General features: G+C 36.7%; 1 protein-coding gene across 1 annotated transcript in view; it reads right to left on the bottom strand.

The window, feature by feature from the left end:
- Positions 1-14,011, bottom strand: part of LOC128263962 (UDP-N-acetylglucosamine--peptide N-acetylglucosaminyltransferase 110 kDa subunit) — a 266,337-nt gene that overhangs the window by 164,086 nt on the left and 88,240 nt on the right. Inside the window, exon 2 of the mRNA XM_052999241.1 lies at positions 8,663-8,873. Coding sequence (XP_052855201.1) covers positions 8,663-8,873 — 211 coding nt within the window. The remainder of the gene's footprint in view (positions 1-8,662; positions 8,874-14,011) is intronic.

Genomic DNA, 14,011 nt, shown 5'->3' with positions numbered 1-14,011 from the left:
TGGTTTTGTAGTTTTATCCGTAGTGTTTTCCGATGCTGATGTAGTCGGTGCATCGACAGGTAAGAAGGGAGATGGGCATTGCCAATTTCATGACTTCGGTAGCACTGCATGGGCATACTGTAGTTCTGTGCGAATTTCTTACAGTGCCCAGGAGTCATATTAATATTCCGAATAGCAACAAAGTAATTTACGTAATACGTTCTAGGTGGTCCTCGAGTTTGTGACGAATGTATTCATTCGCTAGCTTAATATTTTTAGGAAAAAAATTTATCTTCAAGATACTCCGTAAGCTCATCCACTACTGGACCTCGCTGATCACATCCGAAAAGCAACAAACTGGGTGTTTTCCCTAACATAAGAGTTCAAACACACTTTACACGCCCGTTAGCCGGGGCAGCGGTAGCTTTCTTTATGGAATGCAGCAAATTCAATGGACGTGAAATTATTCAGCAGGGGCAACTGTAATATTCAAAATACATTTCTAAGGAGAATAGCACTTCCTAGTGCTGGAAGAGTTCACGGGGTGTAATTTTACAATTTTCGTAAATGCATCAATACCAGCAAATGTTTCCTCTCGAATTTATAGTTGAAGGGCACCCAGGTGATCAATATTAATAGTATCAAAAGGAACTCTGGTTTTAAGTACGCTTGAAGAGTTATGTTATGAATGCAGTTCTTTATGACTAAATCGACTTTACTTTTTATTTCGGGAAGCCAGTACATTTCTTTTAACCTACTTACACATTTATCTGACGCTAAATGAAAAAATGTCTAGTGGTATTTTCTAATTACTTTTTTGCATTTGGTTCGTGGGACACATGCACACTTTCTCATTATCATTCGACCTTTACACTACACCATCTATTAACAGAAAGCGCCCTACCTATCTTTCATCTATTCCGGTAAAGGAAAATTGTCTCAAACTGTTTTTCTATTCAACCCACGGTAATCAACACACATTCTTACACAGCTATCTGTCTTGCTAACTAATACCACAGCCGAAACGTTTGGGAAGTTACTCGGGCGAATGATTTTCCCGACTGATAGATTATTAACGATCACGATATCACAATTTGTATACCCTTGCAGAGGGTATTATAATTTCAGTCAGAAGTTTGCAACGCAGTGAAGGAGACATTTCCGACCCTATAAGGTATATATATTCTTGATCAGCATCACTAGCAGAGTCGATCTAGCCATGTCCGTCTGTCCGTCCGTCTTTTCGTCCGTTGCTACGCAAACTAGTCTCTCAGTTTTAAAGCTATCTGCATGAAACTTTCCCAAAAGTTGTCTTTCTATTGCAGGTAGTATATAAGTCGGAACGAGCCGGATCGGGCGTCTATAGCATATGGCTCCCATAGGAACAATCGGAAAAATAAATAAAAAAAAATGTAACTTAGCTGTTTTTTAATTTTTGTTTTAGTTCTTCGACATATAGTAATGGTTAAATATTTTAAAACTCGAATCATCAAAGTTTCAATGCTTTTAAACATACACGCAAGTAAATCATAATTTTAATGTCTTCAAGAATATTTAATTTTTGCAATAGCGGCAAGGGTATATGAACTTTGTCTTGCCGAAGTTTGCTTCTGAGTTACTTCTGTTATTTCGCATGAATTGCATCTCTAACTTTTGGAATAACGATCCTAACCTGTTTATAAGGGTTCGAACAGAAATGTTGATTTTGATGTCATAATATTGGTTGAAACTTGGCTCAATCCTAACTATAGCTCCAATGAGTCCTTCGATCCGAATTTGCTTCATGTCTTTCGTAAGGACAGAGACTTTAGAAGAATGCAGTGCGAGAGAGGTGGAGGTGTCATTATGGCTGTACGCCGTACTTTTTGCTGCTGCACAGCTTTACTTTCAAGCAAGAAATCTCTTCTGGACCAACTGAGGTATCGGGCTCGTCCGGGAAAACCATAATATCGTAGTTGCTTCCTATATTTACACTACAAGTGACTTTACGATGTACCAGCTTGGATGACTCTGTTAGTATCGTGGTGACAGGAAATTAAAATTTAGGATCTGTTGTATGGACATGTGACCCGCAATCCCTTGCTATGGTGCCTTTCATAGATAATTGTTATAGTATGGGTTTCACCCAAACTAATTATATTTCTATTGATTTATATAGCCTTGCTGAAGCCTTGCTGAAACTACTGTTTCTGTTTGTGGTCATCATCATTAGCCGTTACGCTTTAATTTTGAATTTATCAATTATTTACCAGATGTTACTGTTGTTCAAATATATCATATTAATCTTGCCAGCTTGGTTGCCGTAAGTGATTGCCTCACATCTATGGATTGGGCTTCCTCGTTATCGAATGCTTGTATTGAGACTAATTATCATAACGTTCTTGTGGAGCTAAAAAATACTCTTGACAGATTTGTTTTAACAAAGGTACGGAGTCCCTATACACTAAAGGCCTCCAAAAATAAAAAAAATGTAAGGAATAAGTTTTACAAAAGTTATATTAGGTCGGGTAATTTATTGAATAACGATAGATACAGACAGCACAAGCCAGAATTTGAGTTTCTAAATAAATTAATATATAATCAATACATTTCCGATGTTGAAAATAGCTTAAATGTGTTTTGGCGTTTCATACATTAACAAAATCATCTTCATCCATACCGTCAACAATGGCATACAATATTGTAGTTGCTAATTCTGGGTCTAATATTGCCAACCTATTTGCTTCCTTTTTCTCTGCCAACTTTGAACCAGCTTCTAGCTGAGGTTACCAGCTTATTTAAAATAATAATAATCACATCAATAATAATAATCTTATTGAACCTCTTAAAGTTCTCTTTTTTTATTCGCTGTATCAGGTTAAGTTTATATCTAGATGGAAAATTGCTCAAATTCTACCAGTACATAAATGCGGAAGCAAATCCGAGGTTTTCAATTACAGGCCTCTTGCTAAAAAAACGCTAGTTTGCGGAGCTGTTCGAGAGAATAATAATCAGCATGGGTTTATACCTGGTCGTTCTACGACCTCGAACTTAGCAACCATTGCATACAAGCTTTTCAGTTCCCTTCGCAGGTGTACACAGTTTGAACAGATTTTGCAAAGGCCTTTGTCACTCTACTTTACTCACAAAACTTTTCAAGCTTGGTATTCACCCCACATTTTTAAAGTAGATCTCATCATATCTGGTAAATCGAACCTATCATGTGGGATTCAGTGGGTTTGCTTCTAAGTCCTATAACGCAAATTCTGTAGTTCTTTTCGCCCATTACAATTTATTATTTTCATTAATGATATTTTTTACTGCTTTCAATTTGTCAAATATCTTTTTTATGCAGATGACCTTAAAATATAAATTTCGTGAAACTAGAGACTAGTTTGCGTAGAAATGGACGGACAGACGGACATGACTAGATCCACTGTCCTAGTGATGCTGATCAAGAATGTATTTATTTTATAGCAGTGATGTCCACACAAATACAATGACGTGTTAACTATCATCTGTGTGCTTAAACTGTAAACTGTTACATTGTCAATGTCACGGCAGAGAGCCGGCAAAATAACTCGCTGACTCGCGAAGATGTCTGGGCTTTGCGGCTTCTTAACTCCCTGCCAGCGAACATTCGATTTTCTTGGGGATCCTAGAAGGACTTAGCCAAGCGCTAAGGAAATATTTTTTATATAATATTTAGTAGCCATAAAAAAATAAATTAATAATTTAACACACAGAAGAACCTTCTGGCCGTCAATCCGAGCTTGGCCACCTTCTGGGCCGCTTCACTGCCCTTCAACCACGACAATCTGTCCTTCCGTGCGTTTCTACGCAAACTTGTCTTTCAGTTTTAAAGCTATATGCATGAAATTTTTGCAAGAAGTGGTCGTCCTATGGCAGATAGTAAATAGATCGGGCGATCTCATTTTTATTTTTTTTTTTATTTCTTTTGGACACATTAATTGTAATAATTCAGAATTACGCTTTTAATTTCATTCATTTTTTTTTTAATTCTTTTTGACTTATTTATAATTTGACAGTTCAGAATTACGGTTTTTATTTTTTTTAAATCGGAAAACTTTATTATATAGCTGCCATAGGAACTATCGAATAATGGAGCTGCTAAACATCGTAGCTTCAATTTTTTTAAACATAAATTAAGAACAGCTAAATTTTAAAAACAAATTTCCAATTAATATTGCAACAGTGTTTAACCCACAACATCGCAATATTTCGAGATATTCAAGTTCAATAAGCACAAGCATCCGGTATGCTCATACGTCGCTATACCGAAATACCAGTTCTGCAGATCTTGCACTTCACGCGGCCCCACCACAACTCTGCCACCGCATATATATTTATTTAATTTTTGCAATAGCTGCCGTAGTTTGCTTCCTTTCTTGTTTTTTATTATTTTTATTATAATTTATGTGTAGCATGCAATGATAGTTTTTCTTGCAAGCCGAAAACGTATTACCGCTTTTACACAATTGTGAACTCTTAACTTTTTCTATTCCTTCGATAGGACCTAAAGCTTTAAATGTGTGTCCCATTCATTTGTAAATGAGAAAATTGTTACAATGTTCTTAAATTGCACCTAAGTATTTTTTGCGAGTTTCTTATCCTGAATTAAGCTAATAGAAAATAGCCGCAGCTCCAAAAATTCAATGAAGTAGGACAATGCTTCAATTTCTTTAGTTTTTTATACGGTTGCAGATGGTATTATAATGTTAGTCAGAAGTTTGCAAAGCAGTGAAGGAGACATTTCCGACCCTATAAGGTGTATATATTCTTGATCAGCATCACTAGGACAACGATTTAATCATATTCTTCTGTCCGTCCTTCCGTTTCTACGCATATATATTATATATATATATATATATATATATATTCAGTAATGATTCAGTAATTTAAGGACATATTTAAAGGAACAGAAAACTTTTTTACGGACCGCCAGATAAAATTCACCTCAAGGCAGGTGCCAAACCTGTATTTGCTTGGCTGATATAGGTGTAATTCGCACTGGAAATCGATTCTAAAATATCGGCAGGCTTTTACAACCGATTTCTAGGGAAAAAAATATATTTAATAAGATTATTCACAATTAATTAATTGACATTATTGACATTAAACATCCATCAAAAGCCTTTTATGGTGCCGCAATATACCTGCAATTCGGCAGCGGGCAATGGAATCAGCGCTTTAAGACATTTCTAAAGTATCAAATTTTTTCGACGTCATCCTGAAATACGCTAAAAATGTGGAAGAACTATTACAAAGCCTGAAGAACAGGTTAAAAACACTAAAAACGCTTGGCTTTAGTTCGAAAGGAATACATGTGTATTTTCCGCGCGATCGATTGAATTTCTGGTCATAAGATTGATGAGCAAAAAAAAAACCAATAGAGGAAATCAAATTTGTTTTGGGAAAATCAGTGTACTTTTTTAACTGCATTCCATACTTGGAGATTCTTGAGAAATCACTTAAAGATATTCTTAAGAAATGCAGCTTTAATAAGACTTCGCATAAAAATTCGGCCTACGAAATTATAATAATAATAAGCAATTGTTGTTTTCTCTGCAAGTTTTTAATGCTACTTGCTACTTGCAACGGACGCAAGCAAAGCGGTCCTGGGTGCTGTCACGAGGAAAGGAACGGTCAATTGCTTATACCATCCAAATTACTGTAACAGAACAGCGCTATCCCCAGATTGATAAGGAGGCGGGAAGCGGTAAGCTACGCCGTCTTTTTGAGTAACTTTAACTTTGTTGTGATAGCAAAATATCCTCGCTAACCTTTCTCAGGTTAAACAACTACAAATAATATTTACTTGATAACTCAGGAAACTTGAACAAATTAGCGCTTAGGAAACATAGTTTTAGCTATCCAAAATGGTCAGTGCCTCAGGCGACCAGGATATAAGGCCCCAAAAAATAACTGCCAAATTTTATCTGATTTCCTAATTTTCGAACAGAAAGTGGTAGTTGGTATTAACAGAGCTTCATGGTGCTCTCCTGGGTATCGTCAAAATGAAGAGCGTTGCTCGTTCATTTACTGACTGACCAGGTTTTGATAAGGATAATGAAATCATAGCAAAATCTAGTAACAGTTGCGTCCAAAATGCTAATATGCCGAAATACTCTGAGCATCAGTGGGATTATCCTAAGGAACCCTGAGAACATATGCTGGCCGGGTTGAGGGCATGATTTTGTTGATAATCATGGATGCTTACTCAAAGTGGTTGGATGGGCCGTTACAAAACTAATCCCACTGGATGCTAAATTTGCGAAGTTTGATGTACTTCAGATGGTAGTTAGTGTTATTTGAATATATTTAAATCCGCAAAGTCTAACAAAGTTTAATTTCTAAACTGTTAATATCACACGAATTTTAATTATGATCCGCCGTGTGATTAAAAACATAAAAACCGATATTTAATTTGCGAGATGACGCTCAGAGTAAGCATAGGTAAGTAGTGCTCGTGCACCCATGACTATGATCAAATAGTGTTATAAATACTATTATGAACGATAGAATACAAAAACAAAGGCAATGAGTAAAACCGAGCGTAAGAGCGGCGAACAACGACGAACAATACTATTGATCCTTGGCAAAAAATTTCGACATCGGAAAAATTAATTACTACACCTACCACCTTAAAGAAGCAAAGGACTACAAGTGGTTATCAAAGGAATCGAATCATCAGTCCCTATCGATGCCAAAAAAAATAGCAAAACCACAATGCCAACCATAGAGGGTGCCCCGTATATAAAGAGTTAATAACTCGCATAAGCCAACTAATACCTGCAGCTCGAAACCCAGTCACCCGAAAATAATTATTCCCTATAACTACCCACTTGCCGAGTATATAAAAACGCCATGGTATCAATGCAGCAAATGCTGCAGAAGATTATGAGTACTCAAAATATTTTATCAAAAAAAGAATCTGTTTAGATGTTTTCTTTAAATGGCATTACACAGCACAAACACGAGCTCTTCCTAAATTAACATGACATTGACGCAATGCTCATATCAGAGACTCAACTAACGAAAAAAAAGTATTTTTATAATAACGGCAAAAAAATTTTAAGCGACAAAATACCCTGTTTCTGATTAAAAATCGCATCAGGCATTTCCAATTCCCATCGTTTGCTACAACATATATACAAGGGTTTTGATTTCAAAATATCTATGAACATAATTTATGTTCAAGGTAGAATTGACACCTGAAAGTACGCCTTCCAACCACGACGCCTGGAGTTTATTTTGCAAGTTTGTGTCATACGCCTCAGACTCTAAGCCGACACTTCTTAAAACCACTGCCCATTTGTCCAGTGAATTAAAATTTATGCTGGCTACTATAACAAACACAATGATAGCTATACAGCAAACGCTGCAGGAGGTTTTGCAAACTCAAATTCTGCTCCTGGAGCTCACCTAATACGCTAAGGTGGTCATTATTTCCTAGAGTAGCATGTATTGATTGTATTTGAGCCATGTGTTGCTAGTATTTATTATTAACAAACAGGGACGGAACATAGGATCACGTAATAACACTAGATTAATCAAAAACCATTTTGCAGGCAGCTACGAAATCAATTAGTGAATCGGTATTAATTAAGGAAATAAATTCGAAAGCTAGATCTGATTTTACGGCGATTAAAACTCCCACTCCAATCCGGGGTACTCGATCGCAACGAAAAGCATTATAGTTGTCCGGAAAATGTTTCGATGAAGGCAATCACATCGGCATCAAAGATAACACTTTCAAGATGTATTATGATAAGTTTTCCAAGTAAGCTACGAACATGTTGATAGTGTATGATAAAAATATCATTTCAATTTTTGGAAAATTTTTTTTGTCGGCCAAACATTTGAATCAAGAACTTTAGGATAAAGTCCACCAGATAGTTTAATCTTAAACGACGAAATCGTAAGTCTCTGTTTAAAGTTAAACTTGGTAACTTATCGCTTAAGTGGATACGAATATCGAGTGCTGAGGCATTTGGACTAAGGCGTGAGACGAAGCAATACCTAATATTGGTTTTCATTGCGGTGGTTCGATACCAAATATGGGATTTCCTGATCTGGGTTGTAAGCCATTAGACGTATACAAATCCAAACTAACAGACGATGTAGATGGCGCAGTAGAGGACAGCACCGTCACGGCATTCTCAGACTCACCTACATGTTAAGTATTTCTTATTTTTTTTAGCAAATACCTTGCTTTTATATTTACCAATTTTGTTATAACTTTAAGAGATAGAAAATTGGCTCATTCATATTATTTTTTGCTTCATAGACTCATATTGCGGTCATTTTGAGTTTCTCTCTTTGTCTTTAATGAATGCATAACATCTTAATAATTTTTCTGTCTAAGGAGCAGTCCATCGAAGCAAAATTGAGAAAGGAACGGATTTCCATACACCTGTTCAGTAGTACGAGTACTAATAAAAGCGTTAAAAGAAATAAAGTGGTGAAGTTATTTTACAACACAAAATTAACAAATTTTTGTCGCAGTTACCCTAAAAGTGAACAATAAAAATTTCGAAAATCCGTCAATGACGTTCGTTACACGAACTAACCAAATTCCCCCTTATCTTGGTACTCTTTGATAAGATGTCTACATTTTAAGATAGGAAAAGATGAATACATTCGTTTGAAGATATAATAAAAAGACAGTAAGTTAACTTACCTATATGCTTCAGCCAGCACTGGGTTCTGTTTTATTGCCAAGGTAGAAAATTGCGCTGATTTTTCAAGTCTTCTACATTGAAAGTGAATAGATGACAGCAATAATAAAACTCCCGTATTTGTACTGTCCTGCCGCCATAATTGCATGCAATGTTTTTCTGCACTTTCGTAGTCAACAGCTTGGTATTCTCTGTGGGCCAGTTCCAATAAACCTTAAATTGACATAAAAAAAACGATCAACAAATTTGTTTAAGGAAGGTACGTGCGCTCGTGCTGCCCATGAAAATGATCAAATAGTGTTATAAATACTAGAATTAACGATCGAATAAAACAGAAACGCCAACGTTTAAAAGCGAAAGCTCCAAAAAATTTTTAAAAATGCCAAACATTTTCTGCTGCAGGAACAAAACCAAAGTCGGCTCTCGTCAATCAGAAACAACGCTTACTTCTCTATACGAGCGGAAGAGTTATCAATATCAACAAAAACTGAAACACTGAAGCCGACACGGAGAGACACGCTCTCTCTCCCTTGCATAACTAAATAAAATGAGCCGCGGAGGGTTCAATGTCCTTCCCCTACCTTTACAAACTTATTTCATAGTTCCTTTGGCAGCTATATGATTTCGTTTTCCGATTTTAATACAATTAAAAGCGTAATTCTGAACTGTCAAATTATTAATTAGTCAACAAAAAATTTAAAAAAAAATACAAAATAAAGAAGTTAAATTTTTTTATTTTTTTTTAATATGGTTTTTTATGATTTGATGAAATTTAAGCCGTAATTCTGAAATATTTAACCATTACTAAACGTCGAAGAACTAAAAAATAAATTTAAAAAAAAACAAAATATAATTTTTTTCATTTATTTTTGCGATTGTTCTTATAGGAGCTATATGCTATAGTCGTCCGACTTTGTTGAAATTTAAACCGTAACTCTGAAATATTTTACCATTGCTAAATGTCGAAGAAATAAAAAAAAAATTTAAAAGACAGCAAAGTTATAATTTTTTGCATTTATTTTTCCGACTGTTCCTATGGGAGCTATATGCTATAGTCCGATCCGGCTCGTTCCGACTTATATACTAACTGCAATAGAAAGACAACTTTGGGAAAGTTTTATGCAGACAGCTTTAAAAATGAGGGACTAGTTTGCGTAGAAACGGACGGACAGACGGACATGGCTAGATCCACTCTCCTAGTGATGCTGATCAAGAATATATATACTTTATACCGTCGGAAATGTCTTCTTCTCTGCGTTGCATACTTCTGACTGAAATTATAATACCCTCTGCAAGGGTATAATTAAGCCCGCAATCAAAGGGCAAAACAGACGAACCCAAATTAAACAAAACGACTGAAATCACACATTACAATGCGCCGAATAAAAATAGATTCTCGATTCTAAGTAACCCAAACGAAGTTGAAGAAACCGCTCAAACCGGTTAGTCCAATCCACTAAGGCTGCCACCTAGTTATGTGCTTCATACAAATTGTACTAAATTGGTAAAAAAAAAAAAAAATAACAGACCAAATTGGCGTAAATAAATTAAGTCACGTCTATTCAAAAATTTTAAGTACGAACATGACTTTCGATCGATCAGTGGCCAAGTACCTCGACACCGGTAAAATAAATTACTACACCTACCACCTTAAAAGTAGCAAAGACTTACAATAGGTTATCAAAGAAATCGAATGAACAGTCCCTATCGTCGAGATAATAGCTGTGCTTAATGAAAAGGGCTTTGATGTCAAAATGGCTATGAACATATTTAATATAAATAAAATTCCCCAACCAATGTTTTTGGTAGAATTGACACCTTACTTAATGTATGCCTTAAAAATGAAATTCAGTTAACCTACAGGGTTGCCCACGAAAGATTTGCGTTTTAAAATCGCTATCAACAAACAAGTATATATTTTTTAAAATGGTTTTTTTTATTGGATAGCTTCAACATTGCGGTTTATGTATGAAACACCACTTCGTTCATATGGCTGCCACGGCTGGCTTTGCAGTCGACCTAAATTTTAAACACATTGTCGATGGTATGACCCTCAATGGCCCTGATGGCAACTTCAATCTCGTGCTTTAGGTCGTCTATCGTCTGTGAGTGGTTGGCGTAACACTTATCCTTAAAGGCACCCCACAAAAAATAGTCCAACGGGGTCATATGGCAGCTGCGAGGCGACCAGTTGACATCGCCGTTTCGGCTGATTATGCGATTTTTGAACGTACCTCGCAAAAGATGGATTGTAACGTTGGTTGTGTGGCACGTAGCGCCGTCATGCTGGAACCATATGTCGTCTATGTCTTCCTCTTTCATTCCAACATGCCGCGATAGCGGACACTATTCACGGTTACGGTGGCTTTCCTTTCCTTTCCTTTCAAAGAAAACCGGCTTAATGATGCCACCCGACCACATACCGCACCAAACAGTCACTCGTTGTAGATGCATTGGCTTCTCCAAGACGACGTGTGGATTTTCTGAACCCCAAATGAGACAGTTTTGCTCATTAACATAACCACCGAGGTCGAAATGGGCCTCTTCAAAAAACACGATTTTTCGGTCAAAATAGTCATCTTCCGCGAACCGAAAACGCATTGGATGGTCATGCGGCTCAAGCTGTTGAACCAACTGAATCTTATCTGGCCTTAGACAGATGTTTTTTATTAAAATCCGTTGCAGGGAAGTGCTCGAAATGTCCAACTCTTGAGCACGGTGCCGAGTTGACGTCGGATTGAAATTGACATTTCGGCCACCGCAGCGATATTTTCAACCGACCGAACTGAACGAACGATCCAGTTTCACGCACACGCTTCACAAAACTATACACAAACTGCCTGGAAGGCGCTTTTTTTTCCGAATTTTGACCGCAATTTTCTTGCAGTTTCGGTTGAAGACTCTCCACTTTGAAGGAAAGTTTTTAGAAGTTCCAAATTTTTTTCGATCGTAAACTTAACCATTTCGTAAACCGCAAACCTTCTATGAAATATCTGACACATTGACAATGACATTCGAAATGTCAAAGTCAAAATTATCGATAGTTCAAAAAGCAAACGCTAGATGGGCCACCCTGTATAAGCTGCAATATCTACTGAACCGTAGAATCACCGTTGAGGAACCCCACAAACGGAATGGAACACGAAAACCTATTGCACTCCGCGCGCAGTATGCGTTGACTGTGGGGATGCACATCCAACTGAGGCGCGCCCTGCAAATAAGGAAGACCATTCTGCCAAGAAGTGTAGTAACTGTGTAGAAACCACACTGCCAACTACAGAGGCAACCCTGTTTATACAAAGTTAAAAACTCGCTTAAGCTAACAAAATAACTGCAGCTCGAAAACAGTCGCCCGACATACCATTAACAACGACCCCGGAAGTTTACTTTGTTACAGCAGCGGTTCACACCCCTTAGCCTCTAAGCCGACACTTCACCAACCACTGCAGGAATAATGCAGCAACAGACATCGAACCAGGATCCAGAAATTACTGCATATGTGCCAAGGGGATTAGAACCAATGCTGACAGCAAACGCTGCAGGAGCTTATAAGCGCTCAAAATCTGCTCCTGAATTTTAATCAAAAATCTGTTAAGACGTATTCTCTAAAACTATCTTTCTGTAATGGAAACAAGCATGAGCTATTTTTGATCCTAAATCTACATGACATTGACGATATGCTCATATCAGAGACTAACCTAACGAACAAAAATTTTTTACACAGTAATGGCTACAAACCATTCTGATGGTAAGGCTCATGGGGGTACTGGCATTCTAATCAAGAACTGCATCAGGCAATACCAATTCACATCGTTTGATACAGCCTATATACAAGAAACATCATTACATATCGAAACTCAAGGCGGTTGTTACAACAACGGGTCATACCCCTCAACCTCCAAGCTAACACTTCATCCAATCACTGCAGAAATAGTGCAGCAACATACATCGAAGGAGAATCCAGAAATTACTTCCCATTGCCTTGTGGATTAGAAATAATGCTGGTAACTGTAAAAAACACAATGGTAACAATACAGCAAACGCTGCAGGAGCTTATGCGCACTCAAAATGGTTTAAATGGTTTATCTAAAATGATCTTCCTGGAATGCAAATGGTATTTCACGGCACAAACATAATCTTTTGAAGTTCCTAAATCAAAACGACATCTCATACACTACACGACAAAACAAAAACTATTTTTACTTAAACGCCTATACATTTGATGTGACAAACCATCCTGATGGTAACGCCCATGGAGGTACTGGTATTCTGATCAAGAATCGAATAAGGCATTTACATTTACCATCGTTTGCTCCGCCTTTATTCAGGCAACACATCGACACTCGAAGCGGTTATATAAACCTAGCCGCTGTATACTGTCCACCGCGCTTCTCCATTTCCGAAGCAGAATTTTTAAAATTCTTTGATCTACTAGGTGATCTCTTTATAACTAATGGTGACTATAACGCAGAACACAGCAACTGGGAATCACGCCTACATGCTGGCCCTCAGATCCTAAAAAGAAGCCAGACTTGATTAATTTTGCTGTTACAAGAAGAGTGCCGCAGACTCATGTTCGCGTGGTGCTCTTAACAGATCTGACAACAGATATGACTTCACCTCTATGATCATCCACAGCTTTCAGAACGCCCACACTTTTTAACTTCTAATAAATGGCTTTAAAAAGAAAGAAGGTTTGTACCCATATTGATTACTGCATAATCTTTTCCTTTAAAGAAGACATTAATAGCTCAGTAGAAGCGTTAGTTTCTGTTAAGTCACAGGCTGCGCAACACTCTTCTCCAACTATAACAGCTAATAAACGTTCCAACAGCAGTCGTGATTCTAGGAGAATCACTTCTACATACACAGAGAGGAGATTGAGGTCGCAGCAACGAAGAGAGGGCAAATACATTTGCCGTCTATCTAGAAAACGTCTTTAAACCAATTCCAGCAACTATTGATTCGTGTATTACAATCAGAAAAAGTAACAAGAGTCATAAAGCCTCAAGAGATCAAAGAAGCGCCGGGTTACGATTTCATCTCCGAGCTGTGTAGTATATTTTCTCACCATAATATTTAACAGCATGATGTATGGAACAAATATAAAAATCCACATTTTTTTAATGATAATAATTTATTTTAATGATAATAATTTTAGATTTTAATTGTACCAATATCTTGAATTATAACGAATTGTTTAAAGACAATTAAAATAACAAGACATTTAAATAACGAATCATTAAAAAATAAATCAACCATTTACCTTTTCAAAAATATTAAAAGTATTTTATTTTTTATTACTTGTTTAAAGACAAAATAACACTGCGAATCATTAAAAAATAAATTAA

Source organism: Drosophila gunungcola, unplaced genomic scaffold (genome assembly GCF_025200985.1).
Source record: "Drosophila gunungcola strain Sukarami unplaced genomic scaffold, Dgunungcola_SK_2 000035F, whole genome shotgun sequence".
In the NCBI taxonomy this organism is placed as follows: domain Eukaryota; kingdom Metazoa; phylum Arthropoda; class Insecta; order Diptera; family Drosophilidae; genus Drosophila; species Drosophila gunungcola.
The sequence above is the reverse complement of the archived record's forward strand: the minus strand, read 5'-3'. Positions and strand labels throughout refer to the sequence as shown.